The 25,596-nt window shown below is 44.1% G+C and overlaps 2 protein-coding genes across 16 annotated transcripts in view; one reads left to right on the top strand and one right to left on the bottom strand.

Annotated features, from left to right (window-relative positions):
- Positions 1 to 19,675, bottom strand: part of LOC135294605 (protein spire homolog 1-like) — a 70,441-nt gene extending 50,766 nt beyond the window's left edge. For 3 of the 15 annotated variants that reach the window (XM_064410109.1, XM_064410113.1, XM_064410112.1), the window contains exons 1-13: positions 18,472 to 19,450; positions 17,623 to 17,654; positions 17,019 to 17,183; positions 16,109 to 16,234; positions 15,763 to 15,828; positions 12,719 to 12,889; positions 10,459 to 10,527; positions 8,754 to 8,859; positions 8,053 to 8,204; positions 6,814 to 6,945; positions 5,432 to 5,496; positions 4,557 to 4,584; positions 4,008 to 4,150 (exon numbers count right to left, since the gene is read on the bottom strand). In XM_064410109.1, the coding sequence (XP_064266179.1) occupies positions 4,008 to 4,150; positions 4,557 to 4,584; positions 5,432 to 5,496; positions 6,814 to 6,945; positions 8,053 to 8,204; positions 8,754 to 8,859; positions 10,459 to 10,527; positions 12,719 to 12,889; positions 15,763 to 15,828; positions 16,109 to 16,234; positions 17,019 to 17,183; positions 17,623 to 17,654; positions 18,472 to 18,703 (1,487 nt within the window). In that variant the 5' untranslated portion in view covers positions 18,704 to 19,450. The other 12 variants (XM_064410114.1, XM_064410115.1, XM_064410111.1 and 9 more) reach the window with 12 other exon arrangements.
- Positions 19,676 to 19,869: 194 nt separating this feature from the next.
- NEPRO (nucleolus and neural progenitor protein) lies at positions 19,870 to 25,501 on the top strand. The gene is made up of 9 exons (XM_064410105.1): positions 19,870 to 20,065; positions 20,216 to 20,370; positions 21,122 to 21,198; positions 21,306 to 21,437; positions 21,799 to 21,876; positions 22,744 to 23,105; positions 23,788 to 23,849; positions 24,303 to 24,553; positions 25,013 to 25,501. The coding sequence occupies exons 1-9, from the start codon at positions 19,912 to 19,914 to the stop codon at positions 25,407 to 25,409; spliced, it is 1,668 nt and encodes a 555-aa protein (XP_064266175.1). The 5' UTR covers positions 19,870 to 19,911; the 3' UTR covers positions 25,410 to 25,501.
- Positions 25,502 to 25,596: the final 95 nt, after the last annotated feature.

Genomic DNA, 25,596 nt, shown 5'->3' with positions numbered 1-25,596 from the left:
TCTCTCTGCACTCTGCTGGGCTGGATCCAATTACCCCACATCTCCCCTTAACTTATTTTCTACCGTCTCAACACCATGACATTCAGCTTTTGATCCTTTTCCTGAAGAATTGCTACTTAACCCATCACTCCCTCCTCTGTACTCTGGGAGTTCATATTGTTGCTCAAGTGTACGACCTTCCACTTCTCCCTATTCAACTGCCTCCTGTTTCTTCCAGATCATTTCCCGAATTTGCCCACATAGTTTTAAACTCTAACCCTGCCCAACACTACATCTATGGTTTTATTTCATGTGTAAAATGGAAGTCCTTATATTCATCCTTTATAACAAAACATTAAAAAAAATAAGCCAAAGTGAACCAGACATAGGGTGAAACCCCACTCAAAGCCAGCTTTAACCTGGACAAGAAAGTGCTGCCAACATTGCCCTGGGTGAGGTTATTCAAGCAGGTTTGTACCAAGTGACTTCAGCCACTCCTCATAAGGCTTCCCCTCCAGATGCTCCACCACCCTCCTTTGGAAATGTTCAAGGCCAGACTGGATAGAGCATGGAGCAACCTGATCGAGTGGAAGGTGTCCCTGTCCATGGCAGAGGGTTGGAATAAGATGTTCTTTAAGGTCCCTTCCAACCCAAGCTGTTCTGTGATTCTACTGGAGAGTGTTTTGCCAGCTGGCTTCAAACACCAAACTACTCTGACAGCCACAAAAAGTTACTGCAGTCAGGCCTCTCCCACCTCTCCCCTCCACCTAAAACCCTTTTGTGTTGCTCTCTGTCCCAGCTGTCTTTGACCCACAAACCATCACCTTCCCCCTCAGCCTCCCCACTGCTGTCACCCGGGCCCTGTGTGCCAGTAGGACCTTCCCCAGCTTGGGGAAGTGCCACGGGAAGGACAAAATTAAATAAAAATAGGTGAGGACGATAAAATCGGTGTTATTTTAGAGGTAAATCTTTTGTTATTTTTGAGGTAGCCCTATTTTGCCGCCCCGGCTCTGGGCGGCGCGGCCCGCCGCTGCCCCCTGGTGGACAGGAGGTGTCCCGGCTCAGCCGGGATGAAGACGGACCAAATGTCACTCGGGCACGGGGGACAGAGGTTTTACTGCCACTGTCCCGTCCCCCACCCACCTTCACCTGTCTGTTCTGCAAGTGAGGGCATTTCATCACCCCGTCACGGTCACAAAGTAGGGAAAGGCAGTGACCCAAACCCATATGACTCCACAACAGATGTGCAAGAGACAGAATCTTTGCTCCACAGGTGAACTCAAGTTTACCTCAATGCCATATGGACACCTTCTCTCCCTGCTGCTTCACCCAGGCTCTGAGTAGCATTTTGGCCTTACACATAACACAAAGCAGGCTGATCTCAGCTCATTTCTGGCTCTCTCTAAACTACCCCACTCAGCAAGCATCTCAGTGTGCCTCATGCCCCTGGCCCCACACTGTGCCCATCGTGCCAGCAAGCGCACCTGTGGCTTGGCTGCCATTCCCTGCAGCCTGCAAGGAGCCCATCTGCCTGATAAGGATGTGCCTCCCAGCAGCACCAGCGACTGGCACATACAAGAGGGGACCTGGGCAGGCAGGCAGCACCCCTCCTAATTGAATGAAGGAAGAAGAACACTTGAACTTGCTCCAAAAGGAAGCTCAAGCTCCAGCTTCTCCACATTCATTTATTTGCAGAGCTTGCCTAAACCTGCAAGGAGGCATCAGCTTGCAGACAGGCAGTTGGAAGGAGGCAGAGTCAGGCCAGTGCAAGGCAGCTGGAGGTATTGACCCTTCTGGCAGTTTGGATGCAGACTTTGGGCTCAGCTTAAACATGTCTTTCTTCCCTTCTCATCTATCTAGAACTGGCCTTTCCCAGCTATTAGTTTCTTCAGCATGACGCATTCCAGCTACAAGTCCATTCAACACTGTCTATCTGTAAAACTCACCAAGGCAAATTCCTGGGGATAAATAAATCTACTATCCAACATCTCATTTTTTGTTTTAAACACGCATAATAATCTATGGAATATTGCAACAGTCCAGTTTATGCCAAGGCAGAGGCGTAAGGCCAAGACAATGAGCAAGAATCTGTCAAGAACAACTCTGCCCTTCGGGTGATGACAGCATCAAAAGGTACTTCTGTGAGATGCACAGAAAGCTGTGGTGCCGAAGCATGACAATGCACAAGAAAGAAAACAAAACAACCTTCCTAATGCAAGTGGACAGAGCAGCTATCACTGCCATTCTACATACATCAAAGCTGTGAGCTTTAAGTGCTATGAGTAATAAGGAAGGAGTGCATGTAAAATGCAGGGTGATGTGATCACACAAATGGGGGTTTTTGGTTAAAAGTTTCCCCATGCTCAGTACCTAGGATGAAGCCTGCTCAGCAATTAATGCAAAAAGTGCCACAGAACAATGACAGCTGCAGGTGCAAAGAAAGAAATGCTAGAAGCATGATAATACTTCAACATTTATTTTCCTCACGACACAGAAAGAATTACATTTCCAAAACCCACAAAGCTTTAGAATACTTCACAATACAGAAATGCTAACTGTGCTTCCTGCTTAGACAAACCAGCAGGGAGGTCTTTCATTCAGGCCTTTATGTCAGTACGTACATAAATCAGTTTTATTTATTTCAGGTACATAAGAAGTGACAGGATAAATGAATGGTAGAATCATTCCAGTTTGGTTCAAGCCCAGGAAAATCTCCTGAGAGGGATGCTGTGCTGTTGACTGGAAGTCACATTCAAGAGGTATTGCTCACACCATGTACAAATGTCTGCAGTCAGCCAGTTTGCCATGGTCCCTGTGTAACAGCACAGGGGCTGTGCTAGGCCATGGGGCTCCAAAACAATGGGTACACTGGAGGGGCAGAGAAAAACAAAAGGAGGAAAGCTGACCCTGGTTTCTGTTAGAGGGTATGGTGCTCTTCCATCCTTCTCCCAGGCTGCTAAGCAATTTAGCCAAATGCATAGGTTCAAAAGAGCAATCAGCACCACTTAGGAAGGCTAAAAAGAACCAGAACAGAACAGAAGCTGACAGCTCCTCTCTACTGACAGTATATCAGCCAAAGGGCTAATGGATATCTGTGTCTGGTCCAAGGTTATGGCTGCATCCTCATGCAGTAGGATTTTATTTTTTTTTTGCCATTCTGCAGGATGACAGTAATGCAGTCTGAGGCCTCTCTCAGGCCTCTTCTGCAGCACTTGCATTACAACACAGACCAAACCACTGCCTGCCCCATGAAGTTAACTTCAGTAATGAACACTACTCCTGATTTTTGGCAGCTGAAGTATCAGCCTTAGAACTAGAAACTATTGTGTCTTTATTCTGGCTACATTAAAGAATGGTTTCATGGGAAGAAAAAGAAGGTACCAGTCTGCCAAGTAGAAAATTTAACTGCTTTGGAAAGAAGAGAACATAAATATTTTCAGTCCTGTATATTGCACTTATATGAATGTTGTCTTTATCATCCAGAACTGTCAAAAACTCTTTTTGGAATAATTAATTTTCAAGGGACAAAAAGGAAAGGGTCTGTATGTACATCGAGGGACTGAGAAACCATTTGTGGCATCAATGTTCAGTCAGATGCACCTGAGCCACAATTAGAGTATTTCATGTCTAGGTAGAAGGGGGTTACTCCTGGGTTGTAGTGACAGACCTTCAGCTGTGGGGGATAGAACATGATGGGGTCTGGAAATTCTCATACTATGAAGCTATTGCCAGGAGCCTTCTATGTTTGGGCCGATACAGACACTTCTAAATCCATGGCACAAACCTGACAGTTAAAACAGAAAATGCATTTCGGAGCACTTACGCTTCCTCCCTTTGGGTCATCTAAAATCCACAACACTTCCAGAGAACTGTGGACTAGTTAGACTAGAGGTTAAAACCAGCCATTCAACAGAGCATTCAGCTGACCAGCCCAATATTACATACTGCTGTCTGCATGTTTGTAGCTTTGCATAAGTAAATGGTGGCATCTTTCCAGGTAAAAATAGAACAACCCTGTCCCACCTTACCCAAAATACTGCTGCTGCTCCATTTCACGTAGCAACTTGCAGCTCTTCTGTTCCTGAGTAGCTGGATCCTCCCCTCCAGACAGTCTCAAAAATTTTAGGAATTGAAGTGGGAGATGTACACATGTTCTGAAGGGCATGGACATCTAGAATCACAACACAAGTCACCTGAGTTCTCAGGGAAACACATCCTTCTTATCAGGACAAGTTGTATGCCATGCAATTGATTTCTTAGAGCGCTTAAAAGGTAGACATTAATGCAGTGAACTTTCTGACCTGTCTATAAATAGAGCCCAGTGTAATCCCAACCACTTTACACAGGATGAAAAAAAAAAAAGAACTAGAGTTGTTTTATCTGAGTATGACAAGAGATATCTGTGTCACCCTGGCTACTTTTACACATCATACTATTCCCTCTTCTATTTTCTTAGAAAGCCAGAGGGTAGATTTGAGCTATCAGTGGGATGAAGGAAAGCTTCTTATTACTAGGTGAGGAGGAGGGAAAGCGGAAAATGTAAAAATCCCATATGCTGTTGTAAAGACTAGACTTGCCTTAATGCAGCAGTCACAGCAGACAACCCTGAAAGACAAAAGAGTCCAGCATTACCATTTGAGTAAAGCCCAGCAGCTACCAATATTACAGCTACAAAGTAGCTCATTCCAAAGTAGGTCTGAATCCATGATTGTGGCAGAATCACTTGATGGCAAAATGAACAAGCTGAGAACTCCACTATTCAGTTTGCCAGCTTTCCAATTTCTGGCAGTTTAAATCATCTGAAATATATTAACATCCATAGCTTCAAGGCTTTATCTACAAATGCTCCTCACACTTCATCCAGCACTACCACCAGACAGTTGCTCAATTTCCACCGGTTGCTTACTTGCTGCTTATAATCAATTCGGTGCTTCACAACTGCTTCAAATAGATTTAAGTGAGCCTTAATGAGCCTGAAGTTCCTCTCTCACTCTCTCATGAACAGAAAGCCTCTGACAAATAAGTGGATACAAGTAGGCTCAACTCCTTTCCCAGTCACAAGGTCTGGAGTTCTCTTTTTCAGTCCTTAATAGAAGATTCTGGTGTAGACCCTCTCTCAGAACCTGTTCAAGCCCTGGGCTGAGCAGGTTAGAGCAAACCTTTAGAGCAAAATGCAGAAAGCGATCTCAGAGAAACTAATTTAATCCTGGCACAGTAAATTCGGCTATTGCTGACTTAACACTAAGAGTTAAAACTGAGATGCTACTTCAGAGACAAGATTTTCCACATCCTCCCCAGCTGTAGACACTTCAGCCTGGCTTGTGCAGTAAGGCAAAGCAGAAGAGCTCAGCAACCTGGTCCTATCCAGTAGTACAGCCAATGAATACTGAGAATTCTCAGCACTGTTTCATTTTTTTCTCCCTCCTCATTCAGTCCTTTTGTACCAGCTCACCTGCTGCAGAGGTAACATCTGTAAGGCCACTTAAGAAACATCTGCTTATGGCAGCTGAAACAGATCTGTGGAAAGGAAAGTTATTTGTGAATGCAAATGGAAAACATCTTTGTACCAACAGTATCCACTGCCTGCCAAAAAGCAAGCACATAAACAAACCTTCTAAAGGCTTTAGATTCATATACAGTAACAGAGGTCCAGTAAAGGATCGCAAAGATACAGGAATGAAAAGCTAAAAAGGCAAAAAATTCTTACTTGCAGGCCAGTGTTTTTATAATGCAGAGGTTTGGGGCAGCTGCCAGACAACAGGAGTTTAAAAAAAGGCTCTTGAGCAACAATAGCTGTATTGTGCAAGAGTGTAACAGTAGCTATTTAAGAGAGAAAGAAGAGAGACATTCTTTGAGGTAGACTGCAGCAATCCCAAAGAGATTAAATCAGGGCAAATTTGAATTCAATCCTGAAGCAAAAAATTAGTCATAAGGAAGCTGATGAGTCGCTTGAACTTTATAAAAAAAGAGCACATTCATACACAGCTGGCAGTCAGAAGCGATATTATCTTGAGAAGTAGAACTTGAGAAAGCTAAAAAAACAGCAGTGGGTAAGTAAGCCATTTTAGAATAGTCATCGAGCAGGCAAGTTAAAGCAGGGTCAGTAAGGTGAGAAGAAAACAAGGATTCAGTCTCAGGAGCATCAGACAGCTTGTGGAAGTAGCATGGCTCTGCTAGTAGAACCTTTGACTCTGTCCATACTGCTAAATAAATGAGGGCAAAAAAGTGACCCAAAAGCCAAGAAGCACAGACTTCCTCACATCTGTGTTGCAAAGGGCCTGTACTCAGGACATCTGCTCCGGAGGAGTGGTTACCACACTCCCTCTAAAGGATACTCAGAGATAAGGCAGAAGTTGATAAATGTGAACAACCAATAGCCCTGAGCTACATAGCTCCTTCCCTGTCCCCCTTATTTCCCCCACCTTCGTGTCCACTTGGCAAGGTGGTTTGAGTCAGTACAACTCTGGTGTGGGAGCCTGAGTCAAGCACCTTTGTTTCACTGTTTAGGAATACCAAATCCCAGCTATTTACTTTGGGATTTCAGAACAGATCAGTGGTCAGGGCAGTCAGCTCTCCTTGCATGGAATCATACAAGAAGCAAAAAGCAAAGGCTGGGCTACTTTCTAGGCAATTTATACAGCTTCAGCTAGATTAGAAGCCATCACTGCACAAATACTAAAAAAATTTTCCAGCCCAGGGCCAAACTCAGATCATCTGTTATGAACAGGATAAACTGAGGCAGAGGGTGCCTCTGCAGTTCAGTACAGCGGGTCATGAAACCAGCCAGCTTTTGAAAAGGCAAGGGCAGCACAAAGAGAAGGAGGAGAAACATACCTTTGCTCTTGGAAAGTCGCCATCACTACCTCCTTGGAATAGGCCTTGCCCTTTCAGCACCATTATTGCATATCTGGTTCCAATCAGCTCAGCAATGGTTGGTGATGGGCACTTGATAGGAAAGGGACAGTCCTATTGAAAGACAGAAGTTAAACATCAGATTAAGCTGAAGAAAGCAGCTATTTGGGGGGGGGTCATCTCAAAACTGGGTCCCAAAGGATCAGGAGCATTTTTGTCCAAAACCTCATTTTGCTTGTGATGGGGAGCATCAGGTGACTCTGACAATAGCAGCAGAGAAACTACTACAGGCAGGTGAGTGGTTGCTACAGTTTTCAAGCAGATTCCTTTGAGACATTTTACCCTTTGGAATGGGCCACAGAAAGATGCCACCCTGGCCTCTCCTGGATACAAAATTCCTTTCCACAACACAACACTCTCTTGCCCTTCTCTTTCCCGAAACCTACCGGACCCATACAAATGGAAACTGTGGTCTCATGGCCAGCCAGGAGAGACAGCTGTGCTTTAGTCCCCAACACACCTGCATCCCCCACCACATTGCTGAACAAAGAGGCATCAGAGAGGTCAGTTAGAGACTTGCCAAGGTGGGGCAAGGAGGGATGCAGAAGGAAAGAAAGAGACAAGGGTACAACATACCTTGTCAGGGCAGAACAGGGTGAGGCTGTAATTCAGAAGGTTGCATAGAAGCACACAGACCCCAGTATTTCTCCCAGAACCATCAGTCACACCCCAATAACTTCAGTTCTACATATATTATACATTTAAAAGTCACTAATACTGTGCTATTCACATTTTGTTAACTACTTATTGCCCCTTACTGCAGCTTAAAAGATACTTATGAGCATATCAGAATCTAGAGACAAGGAATGGACATGAAGAAAGCAGGATAGCTCCACTCTCAATTACAGTCTGCTTGAGGAAGCCTTGATGGACACTTTCAAGTAATGTCATGGTATTTCCCTCTTCTTGTATGAGAAACAACTTTATTTAATGTCATTAAAAGGGAGAAGCCACCACAAGGACACTACAGCATCCAGTCTTCTCTAAAGACATCTCCAAGGAGAGAATAACATACCAACTTTAGATAGGTGTATCATATGTCCCAAGACAAAAACCACATGCTTACTGTTTAGAGCATGCTTACTGCTTTCATGAGGATCAAGGTGCAAGTCATTACCAGATGTATCAGACTAGGGCTGCTTGCTGACATGTTGGACTTACAAGCTCCTTGCTTTGAAGGCCTCTCTCTAAAGATTTGGACCTTCCTCTGTAAGGAGGTAGCTGCTGTTGGCCAGTGCTCAAGAAACACTTAGGCTTAATGTCTCCTGGTGTGGGTGCACTCATGGGAGGAAATGTGCAATTTGCAGCAAGACCTGGATAGGAAGAGAGAGTTTTAGGGTGCAGAAAACCCACTGTCAGTTTCTAAGTATTCACCCTGAGGGCTGGATACTCAAAAGCACAACACTGCTTTCTGAAGGTAGCAAGGCTTACATCTCTCCCCCTCCAACCTATCTGCTCAGATCACATAAAAAGCAGAGGTTACAGTAACTATGCTTGTCAGTAGGCACTGATGAGGCTTCATTAGCACTATTTAGTTTCATAAAATGAAGTGCTGCACTTTCTACTTGAATATTCAAACCACTCATTTAGCTTTTACTGCAAATTCCAAGTCAGGCCTTTGGGGACATGTAATCATTGTTTTGAAGCTGCAGGAGCTACACAAGCTTCAGTCAACTGCAGAGAAATTATTTTCTAAGGGCACCTCCCCAGACTCTTTATTTAGTATTGGAATTTCTCCTGCAAAGTATCTCCAGGTGATTAAAGAAGTGTACATTGAACCCAGCCCAAGGGTTTGGGAGCCCATCAGGCCACTAGCTGTACTCTGTCATCTGGTTTAGATGGGCAGCCAGAAGTGCACTGACCTGTGCTGATGCAGGATACTCCTGATGGCCTGGTGGAGGAAAGGCAGGTGCTGGCAGGCAGCTTGGGAGTGTTTTCCTGTAGACCAGAAGACAGGATGTTCATAACCTGAATATAAGAGACACCAAGGCCACTTCATCAGAAGTACTGCTGCCTAACAAAACTCAGGATACCCACAACTGATCAGAAATGTTCAAGGCTCAGCCAGAAGCGGAGCAGAGTGAAAAATCAGTGGGGTACATTTAGAAACTTTGTTTCTTCTTGGAATATAAAGATAATTCCCCCTGCACTCCACAGCTTGGAAATTTCAGCCAAGCTAGTGAAGTTTCCAACCCACCTGTTCTCTCTCTTGCCCAACTCCAATAGTGGATACTAGTACTAAAGTGGCATCTGCTCAGGAACCAACTTTGCATAATCATCCCCACACAACCTATGGAATACATTGGAACCATTTTCTTGGCTCCAGCTCATACATGGCAACAGTGGAGGACAGTTCAAGAGACTGACTAACCCAACTCATTAATTCAACTTAAACTCAATGCTTTATCTCAACAGCATTGTTTCTACCTTGTCTAGAAAAGCAAAAAGCAAATTTGATTATATTAGTCTGCATATAAAAGTTTTTCCAGTTCAGCAGTAATACCTCAACCACAATTCTGAACATTCCTCCAAGTAGCTCAGACTGGGCAAAAATATCTAAGATTCTAAGATTTCCTGCTTTTATAATTCATATGTGTTTTCCTCAGACAACTGCATTTCACACAGAAATATTTACAAAAACAGATTCCTGTTTGTATGTCAGAGCATCTGTGCTAGACATGATGTGTTAGGGCTTAAGTTCTGTTCCACAGAAATTTGGAATATGCTCAGCCTGAATCCCAGAACCAAGCAGTCAAACTTTTCATGACAGAGCCAGGAGTTAAAGAACCAAAAATCTGTGTATTGTGGTTTACTGAAGAACAGTGCTCTGTTATAATAACTCCATAGACAGGTGGGAATTCACCCATCAAGTTCCTTCCTCAAAATATATCACAAAGTTTTCCTTCCATGAGCTCACTTACTACATGAAATCAAAATATATCAATTCATCTAGCATCAAATGCCTCACTTTGAAATACGAGTGGGAATATTCTGGCCCACGTTGGCCAGACTCCTATGCTATTATAACTTCTCCAGGATCTAGTTTTAAAAGGCCAGAGCAGATTTCAGTTCTGTAGAATCATAGAATATCCTAAGTTGGGACACACAAGGATCACCAAAGTTCAACACCTGCTCCTGCACAGGACCACCCCAAGAGTCACACCATGTGCCTGAGAGCATTGTCATCCAAGAGGGCACTGGGCCCTGCTCATGAGACAACCTTGTGGACTATGCATAATGGAATACTTTAGCAACTCCCAAATTTGAAGTCAAGAACTCCAGGAGCTCTTTCAAGACCAAAAAAAATGTTACAAATTAAAGAAGCAGTGGAGGAAGTAGGAAGATTGAACATCTTTCTTGTACAAAGATGTCAACTCTTGTTTTCCTAGTACCATGTTTGGCAGGAGGGTCAATTCAAAAGTTAAGTATGGTTAAGATAACCCCCTCCCCCCTCTCCCAAATACAAATCAGTAGCTAAAGTATTAGCTTTATATTGTTTCAAAATGTCCTGTTACCTCCAGAATTACCTTGTTTTGCTATGATCAGATGCAACACCAGGTCACCTACCGGCTCTAGATGAGGCTTGAGAGTAGCTACATCAGCTCTGGGGGCCCTGTGCTTTTGCTTGATGGTCACCTGAAAGAGCAGAAGCGATGCTTAAGAAATAGCTCTTTCTCTGCTCCTTATACACTTTGCCATTCAGTGGCACAGTGAATGATACAAGTCAGGATTTGGGAACAGGGGAGATGGGGAAGGCACTGAAAAACAAAACAAGCCCGAAACAACAACAACAAAAAAATACCTTAAAAAACCAAACAAAACCATAAACACCAAACAAACACAAACCCCCTGCAAAACAAATAAACAACCCACCAAAACAAAACAAGGAGTTGAGAAGTGTGGATGTTTCCTTGTATGGGGTTTTGGGAAAGATTTGGCTGCAGCAAACCAGAGGCAATCAGAAGTACTGCACAGTCCTTAGAGGCTTGCACAAGAAGCACAAAGCCTTTTACCCCAAACTGCTCTGAGAAGCAGCTAGAAAACACTGCATTCAGATATTAATGTCAGGAGTGATCCCAACAAGCACCATAGTCACATCATATTCATCAGTAAAAGCTCAGCTCCAGGGAGGAGAGCAATTGAAGGGGTTAACAGGACTGTTACAGGAACTGCAGCAGCAGGCAGCTGTATGCCTAAGCCAGAGTCCTAGAGACTGGCTTCCAGCCCGACATAAACTAGGAACAATAGCAAGATAGAATTCCAGGGCAGATATTCATGTGAAGCATCAAGCCCAGTGCTTACTGCATAGGGGAGAACTAACAAAAAAAGTCATGCATGCCTTTAGCTGCCTTGTTCACTTATTCGTATTTTGAGGCTATGCCATTTTCTTTCACTTGTGTGTACAACTTCAGAACACGTGGGAGTGCAGGTAGAACAACACTACAGCTCCCCACACTAGGCGTGCTTTCATTCATTTGCAAATTAGACCACTGTTTGCTAGAGAAGCTTTAAAATAGCTTTGCAGATGGGGAAATCCTCGTTTAAGAGCCTTCACAAAGACCTGAGCAGTAGCACTCTGCTTTCTTTCAGTATTTCTGACTACTACTCTTCAAACATGTTTGTGCTTCTCGTGAATCAAAAAAAAAGTTACTAAAAAGAAGAAAGGGAAAGAAAAGTAAAAGAAAAAAGAAAGAAAATCACTGCCCAGATCATCCTGCCACCTTGAGTTAAGGTTCCGTACTGCACAGTACATTGATACATAGTAAATTGCAAAGAATACAAGCCAGTTATGATGCACTGTCTCCTTACCAATACTATTAATTTACATATCCATCAAGATACCATTTGCAAACACATGACATAGTATTACCCAGAAGCTGGAGCCACAATCAAGCCAAGCAAGAGCTGGGATTTTATAGAGGTGCATGGTTTAGCTGAAGCTTTTAAACCTGCTACACTCTAGCAGCACCAACAAAGAGGAAAAAAAAGCTGATGTCTAGTGCAGTATGCAAAGTTTTCACTTTTTGTAATACTGCTCTTTATTACAAGAGGACTTGTGTCTCATCTTCTGCCAAGATGTCTGTTTGCAAAGCACATCAATGCCACAAGGCCTTGTGCCAATGTTTTAGATCTGCTCATCATTCCCAGCTCAAGCTGCAGCAAGTAAAGAGCATCACAAGCCTTTAGAGACACCCTAGACGTTTTTGTATCTGGTCATCTTCACCAACCAAGTGGTGAAGGTGGAAGTCTCTGCTCCTCCCTGTGAGGGGCTCAACATTTTTTACCCTGACTAAATTCCTGCAGTAGCTGAGTGCACTGCTCAGAGGCCTCTGCTTTTGGCTAAGCAGAGAGCTGTCTCAGAAGTGCATCTGCACTTCCATACACACCACAGCATCTGGGAAGGCAAAGCAACAAGTAAAAGATTCCAGGTACAGCACAGCTAAAGGAGCCTGGAAGGACACAAGTGTCCAAGGTGGAAAGCACAAGGAAGCAAGAGTGTGTTCCATGAAACTATTGTTTGCAGGGCAGAATAACTGCTGCAGGGAAGTGAGTGGTTGACTCTGGAGGGAGAAGATGTTTACTGTTCTGATTCATGAAACTGTGGCTACTCCTGTTTTAAAAAGTTACTGGAAATTAAGTACTTGGGGGGACAAACAGGGTGATCTAATGCTGAACTGCAGCTGAGAGGGAGCCCCAGACACTTCTGGACTTCGATGTACCTTTTTTTAAAAAGGCACACCTTTGGAGAAGAGGTCTCAACACATACTGCTCAGAAATGAAGAAGAATGGATGTTTCCAAAGCTGTCTGCTGACTCCAGTCACTCACCTTACGCAGGGTGTACCTCTTGTGCTGAACGTCATCCAAAAGCAGCTCATAGGGAGAGCGAATACGTTCCTTTGAAGACACACGCCATGGTCGCTCGGCAGCCTTGTGCAGCCTCACACCAGCCTGCAGCTCACACATGACACTGGGCCACACAGCAAGGGCTGATGCTGGCTGTTCATATACAGGCCAAGTCAGTAGCTGGCTAGAACTCACAGAGCAGCATCCCCTCCCTCCATGTAACAGGGCACACTTAACAGCTGAAGTCATTCAGAAACACAGAATTGTGTCCTTAACATGCCCTTCTACTCACTTCCAGATCAGGGTGCAGTACCAAAGCAGAGAACTGCTTTTATTTGCATAAGTTAATTTACAACAAGGAAACTTGTCGCTGGCTCAACAGGCTCATTCCCAAAATTTGTCATTAACTTTATGGATGTACTTCAGCAAAATACAGCTTTTGCTGCCAGGTAAATAAATAGACCCATTTTCTTTCTGCAAGTGCTCCAGGTGTCAGAGTGCTATATTACTGGTTCCTAGGAAACACTGGGAATGAAATCCCAAATAATACCACTAAAATCCTCCAGATTTTCAGAAAACCAAGGGTCGAAGTGTCCAGAAACAAAAGAGGAAGACAAGTAGGCAAGTGATCTCATACTTAACAGCAGCATAGGTTAGCAGTCACAGCCTAGAGACACAAGCTAAAAACCCTGACATCTGCTCATCCTGTTTCCGCACTAGTATCCAAGGATGCTCAGGCATGCAGTATAACCCAACAAAAGCTAAAGACAGGAAAAAAAGGTAATCAACTCAATAGCATGTTTAGACAACATCGGAATGGAAGCGCTAAATCAACAGCTAATCTGGATCCCAGTAGCAAACTGAGTAAAAACAAGTCATTGTATTATAAACAGTGAAAGGGAAGCAAAACATTTTAGAAAACTGCCTCAGAACAAAGTATCTGACTTAGGCTTCTCTCTGTTTTCTACTTCGAGCATGAAGCATCTTCTCTCTACTTATCCCTTCGGTTATCTTGGTATAATTACAGAAGAGTCTTCTGCGAGCTCTGACTGATGGCTGCCCTCAAGAATACAGATATTTTTGTTGGATTGTTCTGGCCTGGATTTGGTAGTCATACCTGAACTCCAGAAAACTAGAACACTCGAAGGATGACCAAACACTTGCCATATCTCCTAGGCTACATTTAATACTGTGTGGGAGAACATACAAAAGTGTCTGGGCAAACTCATCAGTACTAGAGACTTTCGAAATAGCTCACTCCAAGACATTTGCACTTTATAGAGTTGTATTTCACATGGTGACTGAATTTGACTGAGAGACATGACCTGACTCAGAGCGACTTCTGTACTGTAATACTGCCACATTAGTTTGGGGACAAGAATTGCCTTCAGCTGACCATTTCAGAGCAACTTACACACTCAAAACATTTTTCAGATGTTGGTGACATCATTATCACTCATACTTTTATTTCTCTACTGACTGGGTCACTGCAATTACTCTATTTTTGCCATCTGATGTATTGCCAAAAGCCACCTAAACTTTCCACAACCTATGAAGTACAACACTATAAACCTATTGCCTTGAGTTCAAACAGGTGAGTGCTAAGACAGCTGTGTTTCTAACAGGTCTCACTGCTTAGATTTCAAGGTGAACATCAACCTGGGACATGTAAGCTGTGCTGAAACTGTACAACACTGCACACTCTCATACTGTGGTCTGCATTTCAGAAGATCTGTTTTGTATCAGTCATCATGAAAAAGTGTGGTCCATAGAGCACATTACCTGCTTAGCACCACTCAAGACATCAGCTCTAACAGTGGGACCCCAGAGAAGCTGGCATCCTGGTTATTTTAAACTCAAGAGATTGTCAGAGCAGTACAATCAGCTGGTGCTTAGGGACTGGGAAACTAGGAGTAGAGGATTCACAACAGACATCCAGCTTTTGGAATTCATGCCTCCTGAAGGAGCAGAGGCCAAACACACTGGCCTTCAGGCCACATGGCAAAGCCCATGTATTTATTCATGCATTCCCTGCAGAAAAGAGCTACAGCAGTTGATGAGTTTGTGGTTTGAGGTAGCTTGCCAGTTTATTTTAATAGATCACAAAATTGAGAATATGCCCGAACACACATTTCACAAACATTTTCATACAAATAGTTTGAGCACGCTTCAAAGCAAGTGCTATTTAGACAAAGAGAGCGAGTCCACAAGTCTCTCAGGGCTTGCTGTTTGTCTCCACAGACTCCAGACTACAGAGCATTTGTTTACACTGGGCAGAGCTCCAGCCTGAAGAGCTATTTGTTTCTGATCGAGCCCTGACTGTGTAGGGCCTTGAAAAAAGCACAGTAAGTTGCCTTCCCTGCCCCAAACACACAGTCCAACATCTATGGAAGCACAAAAGGCAAAGACAAATAGGTAGTGCACAGAAGGTAGGAGTGACATCTCCTCAACTTCTTTCACTCCTTCATTTGAGCTGCTGGAGCTGCATATTCACAAAGATGGACAGTGCTACTGGCCTTCAGTCCCTGCCAGTCCTGACCCACAGAGATACCACATAATAAGAGTGAACTAGTCCACCCCAGGACTACCAACAACAGAAGAGTTTTCTGTGAGTTTTCAGTCCAGCTATGAGAAAGGAACAGATTGCTTTTGGCAGGTGTCAATTCCTGCCAGGAGAATTTGGGGCTCATTTGTGGGAAGAAACAGCCTGCATAACTACTTGTGGGCATTTACTCCAAAGACTGCCTCCACCTTCATTTTTAGAAGTGGTTTAAGTTGTACCACAAAGACAATCTTTGGGTAGAATAAAAGCCCACGTGAGGTTGACATATGAAATAGTTTAACTTCAAGTTCACTACCCAGCTTGTTTTACAAACAAGTCTTTAACTCCTCAAGCTACTGAACAACCTAAGTGTTCAATTTGTGTTCATGCTCTATTTTTCATAGAAGAATCAATGGAAAGCCTCAGAGAGCCAACACTGACCAAAAAAACCCAGTCCCCATAATGAAAAAAATAAGTATCTTACACCATGGGTTTTCTTCTTTTTAATGGGATTTTCTACGCAATCTTCCACATCCATTTTTCTCAGTCTCTGAGAAAAGCAAGCATATGAGGTCATCACTCTACATTCCTCAGTGATTTCCTATCTATCTAGCATAAATTACTAATGTGTATCTGAAAAGCCAAGAAACTCCAAAAACTTTCAAATGCTACAATAAATAAAAATGGTTCAGAGACAGCAACTATTCACATTGTGAAAGCAGAACTTCATCCAGGTGCTCCATTTCTAGTGCAATGAGAAGGTTACTTTAAAACTTGATGAGTGTGTGAAGGTAGAGGGAATAGCATCTAATGGGTAATCCTAAACATACTTCTTTGGAGGTCTGGATGATGGTCATAAGCTTCTGTAGTTCCATATATTCAGCAAACAGATTCTTACAGGTCATTTCATAATGGCTGGTAGCCTCAGAAGGCCTGGACAAGTGCTCCTCACAGGCCTGAAAGAAGTGCAGGTATTTAAAAAAGATGTTGAAGTTTTAAAAAAAAAACAACACAGTAGGATGTAATAAAGCAAGATTCTGTTTCCTCAATCCATGGTTAAAAATCATCTTCTTCACCCCTCCCTTTTTTTTTCTATCGCAGATACAGAGGAACAAAGAAGGAAGATATTAAATCTTTTATATACAATAATGGAAGTAGCTGTGTAATTTGTTTATCTTGTTTTCCTTAAGGTGTGCTTTGAAATAAAAAGCATCCCCTGAAAGGTGAAGCCTCCAGTTCAAAGAGCAACAACTCACAGCAGATGGAGTCACTTGCCCTGTTCTTTTTCCCTGTCCTGATCAGACAGAGGGATGGGAAGTTTCTCATACCTTTAAATTATGGCTGAGAGAAAAATATCTGTTTGAGTTGAGACATTCAAATCCCAGCCTTTGCAGAAGCCAAATACTATGGAAAGGGAGTTTTTCAATATCTATAGTGTTCTAGGTATTGAATTTGGAGACTATGTACAGAAGGACTTTGTAGACACAGCTGCGGGAGAGCTGTACTGTCTTCCTTTTTAATTATTTTCCATGGGCACTTACAAACATCTTAAATGGTTTTGCCTTTTCCCTCTGATGGGAAAAGGCCAATGTTCCCTCTGATGGGAAAAGGCCAATGTTCCCTCTGTCCTCCAACAGCCCACCCAGCTTTTTCCCAGAAATGGTCTTGCCTCTTGATCAACAGCACTGTTCCATCAACTCCTCTAAAGCTGCTATATTTACTAAGGGGGAAGAAGGAAACCTTGATAACATCCTGCATGGTGACTGGTGGTTTTGTTGCCTTGTCATCCAGTTTCAACATGAGCCGCAGCAGTTTCTCCAAAGGATCACTCAGTTCTCGCTCCATTTGGCTGTTGATTCCCCAGTCTAGGCCTTCATAGATCACCCCTCCCAAGTACTCCAACAACTGCAGACAGAGACCAAGGAAGTAATACAGCACAAAGTGTTGTGGAGAACATCACAGCTCTTATTTGCCAGCCATGTGTGCATACTCCTCTGCTCCTGAGGACTGAACACATCTCTCAGCATGAGAAATACCCCCATTTAAGCTGGTTTAAAGTTTTAAACGGCCATAACTGGCACTTCTAGGATATAAGTCATTAGGAAAAGACTGTGGTGTATGCCACAGCAGGCAGCATCTGTACATATTGTTTCCCAGTCCCATTGTCTTACTTGAGTTCAGTCCAAGCATTCTGTTTCCTTTTCCAGGTTGCAGGGGAGTCACTCTCACAGGCCACAGCAAATTCAAACACCTTGATAATTTCCTAAGACATCCTGCATTTCCTGAGCAGGCCTTCTACAGGAGTGTACGTGCACACACAACGAAGGTAAAGACATAGGCTTACCTTGCCCTCTGACTGCTGAATGCTGCCGACATCTGACAGGGAAAAACAAGGATCAGGGGAGAAAAACAGCTGTACAGACATTGATAAACAGCTTTTAGAACCCTTTTCAAGAGAGGGGAGCAGGAAGCATTGTTTGTAATAAGGTAACTAACTCCTCTGACTAAAGTCAGTCCTACCTGGGGAAAGTGGGCCGGTATTTGGGGAGCCCTGGAAAACACCATGGGAGACTCATGTTATTGTGAGCATTAGCCCAAAGTAACAGCTACTGCATTTTGTTGTTTGCTAATTGATATCCAACCCCCAGGGGAGGCACAGGATCTTTATTCTTTACTACCCACTCCAGGCTCTGAAGAGTTAGCCTAGCACTGACCTCTGCTGCAGTCCAGCCCAGCCCTACATAACACAGAGTTATTACCACTTGCTGGGCAACACATAGTGACCAAAAAAAGGGAAAGTACCAATTATAAATCCGCTGTGAGAGTTACCGTAACAAAGGAACCATACACTGGAAGATGAACAGAACAGTACATATAACAAAGCCTCAGACTATTTATTTCAAATAACATAAGTGGTAGAAGGCTTTCATCACAGCTATTCCCTAGAACCAACTGACTCAATAGAGCACTATTAGAGAATTTAGTAGGTCATACACCTGTATTATCACCCATCTACAGTCCTCTGAAATGAAGTATATGCAGGAGAATAGCTTAATGACACATGTACACAGCAAAGAGAGGGGGAAAGAAAAACATAAAAAGCAGGGGAAAAGAAACTTCCTCTACTTTGTCCTCACATTTCAGCCTGTTATGGAAGAAAACACTTGGCATCTGCAAGTACCTATGCTCTTACCAGACTTGTAGAGCTTGAAGGAAGCAGTACCATCAGCATGGATAAAGATGCTCTCAGAATCCTTTATGAACACAGAACAGAGTGGTGGGCTGTGGGCCAACTGCTCTATTTTTCTGCAACACTGAAAGCAGATAGCCCAGGCTTGCTCCTCACTTAAAGGATGCTCAAAACACCTCAGAAGCTCAGCTAGAGAGACCTTTGCAATCTTCTGCTCACACCCTGAAGGCTCCATTTTTCCTTTCACTTCTAACCTCCACTTTTAGCCTAGGGAGCTTAGAACTTCCTTTCCCAGGCTGGAGAAGTCTTCACAGCAGCTTTTTATCGGTTCTAGCTCTTGATTTGCTCTTATCTCTCTTCCCTACAGGTGCAACCATTAGTGCCAATTTTTTGCTCTGTCTTTTTAAAGGCACATAACTTTTTCTGTACTTGTATGAGACTTCTTAAAACAGAGTAAGTGTATAACAAAATGGAACCAAGAGAAAGTAAGAGTGTACAAAAATTGTGCTCAATTTATCTCCCTTGTTTCTCACAAATACATTAATTGCAGCAATGTTTGCAAGCAGAAGAAGAGTATCTTCAACTTCAGGCAGGGAGGGAAAGAGGCAGGAAATGTCTTGTACTTGAGGGAGGAAAACTCAGAACACTACAAAACTAATTTTCATAGGAAACTATTTCAACAGCACTAATGAATTACAGCAGTCAACTCCATGAGGCACCTGCAGTGCCCCCCCCATAGCAAATTCCAACAGTTGGAGCTGTGACCATGGAGTATCGGGATGGCCAGGAAGGTACCTGGGGTATGGGCAGCAAGGCCCTTCCTTGCCCAGAGCATGGATATCCCAGAATCACAGGATCAATTGCGTGGGAAAAGATCTCTGAGATCATTGAGTCCCCAACCTGAGACGGAACACCGGTGTCAGCTGCACCGTGGCACTGAGGGCCACATCCGCTCTTTCCTTAAACACCCCAAGGACGTGACTCCATTACCTCTCTGGGCAGTCTGTTCCAATGTCTGATCACCCTTTCTGTGAATAAATTCTTCATAATGTCTAACCTGAACCTTCCCCAGTGCAACTTAAGACTATGTCCTCTACTCCGGACATGAATTGCTCGTGGTGCGAAGCCGATCACGCAGCTTTTTCAGCACCGTGTGCGCCACGAGGAGGAAAGCACAGCGGCACGGCTGGGCACTGGCGTCACCCCGGGACCACTCACTGCTCCTACTGCTGATGCGCTGCCCCCAACGGCCACAGCTCCCGAGGCACACAGGGGAGAATTGCGAGGTTTAGAAAGTGTGAGTAACGCTCATAATTTATAGTTATTTCCCTTCTCGCTTATAACATTTGGGAATGCAGTGCATCAGCGCCAGGCCCCGGGCCATGACGCACCCCCGCGGGGTGACTTGGTCCGGCCCGCGACTCTCCCCGCCGGCCCGCCCGGATGGTGCCGCCCACGTTGAGGCTCGCCGCGCGCAGCGGGAAGATGGCGGCGCCCAGGGCGGCGTGGGACGGGCGGGACGAGCCTTGGAACCGGCTGGACGTGCCCTGGCCCGCGAACAGCGCCACGGTGCCGCTGGCGGCGCAGCACCCCGCAGGTCCCGGCGCGGTGCCGAGGGTTGGGGGGTGTTTGAAGCCGCTCCCGGGTGTTTGCGGTGGGTGGTCGGTCGGTGGGAGCCGGAGGAGTGGCCGGAGCGGTGGCGGGCGCCGGTGCCGGCGCTGAGGCGGTGCCCCGGTCTCGCCCGCAGTGAGGTTACTGTCGGCGCTGCGGCGGCGCTGCGACATCGCCGGGAAGCGGCTGTCGGGGCCGGGCTTGGCCGCCGAGGGACGCGTTCTGCGCGCCGTGCTCTACGTGTACCACAGCAGGCTGCTCCGGCACCGGCCCTACCTGGCCCTGCAGCAGGTGAGCACCAACCCCGCCTGGCAGCTGGGTACTCCCGGCCCCCAGTCACCGCTCCCCGAAAAGCCTTTCGAATAGCACTTGGCTCCGGGAGCATCGTGCAAAAAAAGTTTGTGAGCAGGTGCATTTTTGTTCTCTCACGGTTGAGCCCAGTGGGTTTCCTGGCTCTGTGCAGCAAGCACAACTTCAGTTTTCCTGCCCTGGTCTCCAACACTCATGCTGAGACCTGAAATAGGTACAACTCCATACCTTTGCATACATGAATAATACAGGGACGTCATTCTTAAATAATTGTAATGATGGGAAGAATAATAATCCTATCCTACTTATTAGATACTTTCTGTTTTAAGATGAAAAGTGAACATCGTGACAGTTTTCCAAGAAAGGGGTTGTCAGCAGTTTGAAATAACTGTTTTGAAATGGAGTAGGAATGGTGATTACCTTCGTGACTTTTTTATGTGTTTTGCTTCTTGACATCCAGTAGTAAAGGCCCTTGTATACAGCAGGGAAATCATGCAGCACCATTTGAACATGGTCTACTCCAGTCCTTCATTTAATTCTTTATTTACAGCAGAGTGATGAAGGGATGTGTTTCATCATAGTGCAGATAGAGAAATAAATGTCCCAGAACATCCCATCACACAAACCTCCAGTGTGGGCTGTTAAACTGATAATATAGTGACAGTTTAATATAGTGACAGTTCTTAGACCAGTCTCTCAAAATAGCAGTCAAAGTAGTTTTCTTTTCTCCTAGGTAGAGCAATGTTTGAAGCGCCTGTGGAAAATGAATCTGGTGGGTTGCCTGGAAACTCTGGTAGAACTGATTCCCAAGTAAGTGTCATGATCCCATATCTTGTACTATCCATTAATTCAATCTGCAGAGCTAAAGGAAGAGGATGTTAAATCATAACCAACTCTTTATCCTTGTATCAACACAGGAAAAATGCATCCAAAGTCCACGCAGAGTGCTTGGTTCCCAGCCAGCCTATGCTGGAAACTGTGGCTTTGAAGGTATTGGGAGGCTGCAAGCTCATACTGCGCCTACTGGATTGTTGCTGTAAAGCTTTTCTGTATCCTTTTTTCACACAAAAACATTATGTTAAGAGTTCACCAGTAGCACCTCATGAGACCAAAATGAGGTTTTGTGTAGGCCCTGTATTGCTGATGGACTCAGTTGTGCAATTCATACGTGCAACTTGAAGTTTCTGTGATAGCCAGAAACCTTCTTTTCAAGCTATTATGTAGGAACCTCAGGCTGTTTGGCTAGCAGCTCTTCTGGCCTTGAGCCAGAACAGTATCCAAACAAAGTTTGGATACTCATCTCCCAGATTATTCCAGGATATCGCCTTATGAATTGCCTCTAGTTGGTGTGTTCAGCAGGTCTCATTACATGCTGTTTATTTTTTTAACCTTAACTGCTGTAATCTTCAGCTTGTCCATTAAACACCTCTGCTCGAAGGAATTCATACTCCTGAATACTGTGGCTTCGGGGCTCCTAAGCCGGCTTTGGTTTGTGTGTTCAAAAGTCTGTCTTGTTTGTGTCTGTTTGATGTGCCTGTCAGGGAGAAGGGCTTGTAATTAGGCCTTGCTGCTAAGGGAGCTTTATTCAGTTGGGAGTAGGAGAAGGGGAGATCCCTTCATGCCTTTGGACTTGATTCTAGCACCTGCAGAGTTGTACAGGTAGAGAGAGACTTCTTACATACTCTTATGGTAGGCTTTGTTCTTGGATCTTAATAAACTGGCTGTACCTCTAATGAAATCACAGTGTTAGTGTCAGCGTGCCACAAACACCTGGTACTCTGTGCAGCAAGGAGTAAGTCCTGCTTCATGCTGAAATGGAAAAGCTGGGTTAAAGATGTTCTATTATACTATTGAGTTTTCTAGGAAAATTGATTGTTCTAGTTTCTCTGGGAGAAACCAGTCTGGGAGAATAACTGCTCTCTGTAGCTGAAGGAGTAAAAACATTGTTAGAACAACTTTCTGTGGCACAAGAAATCTTCTAACTCCAGGAAATGTAGAGCAGGCAATCGTATGGCATCAGGCCTGAGTTGGTGCGGGGTGCTTTTGTGGGAAGACCTCATGGCACCTTGGATATGATCCAAGAACCTGATGGGTCCCAAGTGTGGCACTCAGCAAAACTTTCCACTCTATGGAAGCAGAGGGGCTACTGATCAGGAATTTTCAAGACACTCCTGCATTCTGATCTGGAACAGTTCCTTAAAGCTCAGACTTAAGGAAAGCAGGGTGATGGAATGTAAAAAGGTACATTTGTACTGAAGGGAAACAGGGAAAGGACCGTTGAGCTGAAGGCAGTTGTTCAGTGAGCATCATGTTTTGCTAGAGGAAGCTCCATTCCTTTTTGTCCTCTGTCTACAGGATTCAGTACAGGTGTGTGTTGCAGATCCTCATGTCCTTGTACAGTGCCTTGTCAACAATGCTTCATCTGGTATCTGAGACACAACAGACCCCTTATATCAAGGGGTTTACCTTCCCTTCTGATATCGGTGACTTCCTTGGAGTTAACGTATCTTCTGAGGCAAAGAAACAAAATGCTAAAATGCTTACAACAAAAAAATCTACCAGCTGGATGAAGAAGTTCTTCTCAGCAGTGCCAGAGGCAATATCAAAGGTTGGGAAAAAGAAAAAATCTGAGACCTGTACAAGTGCTGTGAAAAACTGCAGCATCCTGTGCTCCGTGGACATTGGAGAGACAGTTGTGGTGCCCACAACCAGGAGAGGTAAAGCTTTATGCCAATGTAACAGTTTCTGACATCTCAGAGACTGACTGCAACTTCTTTCCAATAGGGCCAAGCACTTCTACTACCCACAGTGTGGTTCTACTACCCACAGTGTGGTTCTTGTACAAACTCCCTGTCCTTGGAAGAGAATGCTGCATGTGCCCTTGCCTTTATAAAGCTGTGGATGTCAGTATCATGATTTTTGGGGGATGTTTCTTTTAAACAGGATACAGCCTTGAGAGAAGCAGGTAATGAATGCAGTATACAGGTCCTGAAAGTAGTTATTTGTACTTTCCTGCTTTTGCATAGCTAAGAAGCTATGGGCACTTGTCTGCAGTCCATACAAGAGTAGGTAAGGCTGTCTGTACAGGATGCAAGTATCCTGTGCTTGCTGGTTCTGAACTGTGCCCAAATCTTTCTCTGCAGTCAGGGCTATGGCCAGTGACTGCAGCCATCCATGTGTTTGTGTGAAGCTTTTTTCCATTAAGTTCTCCTTTGCAGTCATCTGTAAACCTCTGCATGCTCTTCAATCCTTGCCAGCTGCAATGCACGAGTGTAGTCCCTTGAGTTTGCCTGGAAACGTTGAGTACAGGTGTGAGCCTGCTGAGAGCTCTGTGGCATCTCTGTGCAAAGAAATAAAACTACCTCAGTGTTGTAATGGAACTTTTTTCTCTGTCTGTAGGGAAGCACTCAGGGTTTGATGTGAAGAGCTTGCTTAGGCCATCCAGACATCCCCCACAAGAGGTTTGTATGGTATTATTTTACATGTTAGGTTGGTAGTTTGGGTTTTTTTACACAATAGTTTTGGGGGTTTTTGTATTTTAAAGACTCTAACACTTGAAACATGATATTCCTGATTGAAAATGTCCCCTTTTCCTGCCTTATTTTTGCTTGTCTAGCAACTCAGGTTAGTGTGGAAATTTTGCACAGACAATCAGTGACTGCTTATTTCTGATCAGGAATTTGGGCATTTGTTGGTTTGTCAAGTGAAATGACCAGAGACCAAGTCAGCAGTAGACAGGAATACAAATTCTAAATATCTGCCTCTTCTTTTTGCATGCCACAAAACAAGACTGCTCTTCCCTTTTCTCCTTAGTAAATAAGGAATGTTCTCACAAAAATCCTTGTCTTCTGCTCCTTCCAGCAGAAAGGATTAGACACATCATCTTTTTAAAACATTGTTACTGTTTGTTTCAGGGTCTAAGCACTGCATCAACACCTTTTAAAGCAAAGTCATCAACGCTTTTGTCTCAGCTAGCAAAATCACAGCAGCCTGGATCTCTTGTCCACATGATTCAAACAGCTTCATCATTTGGGGAACTGTCAGAGGCACTCAGAAAAGCTATTCTGTGGTGCAAAACCAACAAATTCAAATCAGAAGCTTATTTTCTGCGTAACAAGTTGTTGAAAAGCAACCGATTACACCATGTGGAAGCTCAAGGATGCAGGTAGTTTTGCATGGGTGTGGGATTTCTGAGTCTAACATTAGTATTTTAATATTACGTATTTTGCTATAGTATAGTGAAACACAGTAGTCTGAGCCATTCTTTTAAAACTCACGATCACTAGTTCAGGTTACTGGGTGCTCTGACCATGGGCATTCTGTTTAGCTTCAGTCACTTGTGATTTAAAAAGGATTTAAAAGGCTAACGAATGTACAGTACTTAGGAGGGAGGATGACAATGAAACTTAAATCATCTGCATGTTTTATGGTAACAAATGTATGAGGCAAGGGTTGTGTTTATTCAGACTGCTTTGGCTACTATTGTACAAGGTGCTGTTCTGTTTCCTTGGTATGATAAGGAAAATGATAGAGACAGGTAATAATGAAATCTGTCCAAACTCCAAATGAAGTGACACTTGAGTAGCTGATAAAGTTCTGCTTTGTACACTTTGCTCCCTTTAAGCTTGAAGAAGAAGCTGCGCTGTGTCAAAACATCTGTATGTAAATACCTCCTGTATGGGTCACAACACGCACGCTGGCCAAGGCAGCACCTCCAGGCACGGTTCTGCCAAAGGAGGATCAGATCATCTGCACTCTTGAAGACTGCTCCAAAGACTGGTGGGCAAAAGCCTCCTGAGCTTTTTGGGGTCTGTGAGAACAGTGCATCACTCAGACTCCCAGCTTACCAAGATGGGTCTCCAAGTCAGGAAGAACATTCCAGCATTGATACAGGACGTGTCAGACTAAGCACAACAGGGACCCCTAAGCAGCTGCTGCTGCAAGGAAGCCCTGGCCCTGTGTGGAAAGAAGCTGCTGAGAACACAGATATTGATTCTATTTTTGCAGCAATAGGTGTCTGATCCTGCACTTGAAGGAGAAAAGGGGTCAAGTCATTCTAGTTTTTTGGGTTTTTTTTGTTTGCTTTTTTTTTAAGTAAACCCCTCTGAACCCTAATGGTGTCTCATTAATTCACATAATGAATTCTGTTAAGAAAGTAACAACCATTTTATTATGTTTTTGTAAACCAGCTTTTTTTTTTTTAATGGC

Source organism: Passer domesticus, chromosome 2 (genome assembly GCF_036417665.1).
Source record: "Passer domesticus isolate bPasDom1 chromosome 2, bPasDom1.hap1, whole genome shotgun sequence".
NCBI classification, from domain to species: Eukaryota; Metazoa; Chordata; class Aves; order Passeriformes; family Passeridae; genus Passer; species Passer domesticus.
The sequence above is the reverse complement of the archived record's forward strand: the minus strand, read 5'-3'. Positions and strand labels throughout refer to the sequence as shown.

What these genes read in the sequence shown, in the direction of transcription:
- NEPRO (XM_064410105.1), top strand. Translation starts at nt 19,912, where the DNA reads ATGGTGCCGCCCACGTTGAGGCTCGCCGCGCGCAGCGGGAAGATGGCG. An exon ending in GGCGGCGCAGCACCCCGCAG is followed by an intron (nt 20,066 to 20,215) that starts GTCCCGGCGCGG and finishes TCTCGCCCGCAG; the next exon opens with TGAGGTTACTGTCGGCGCTG. An exon ending in CCTACCTGGCCCTGCAGCAG is followed by an intron (nt 20,371 to 21,121) that starts GTGAGCACCAAC and finishes CTTTTCTCCTAG; the next exon opens with GTAGAGCAATGTTTGAAGCG.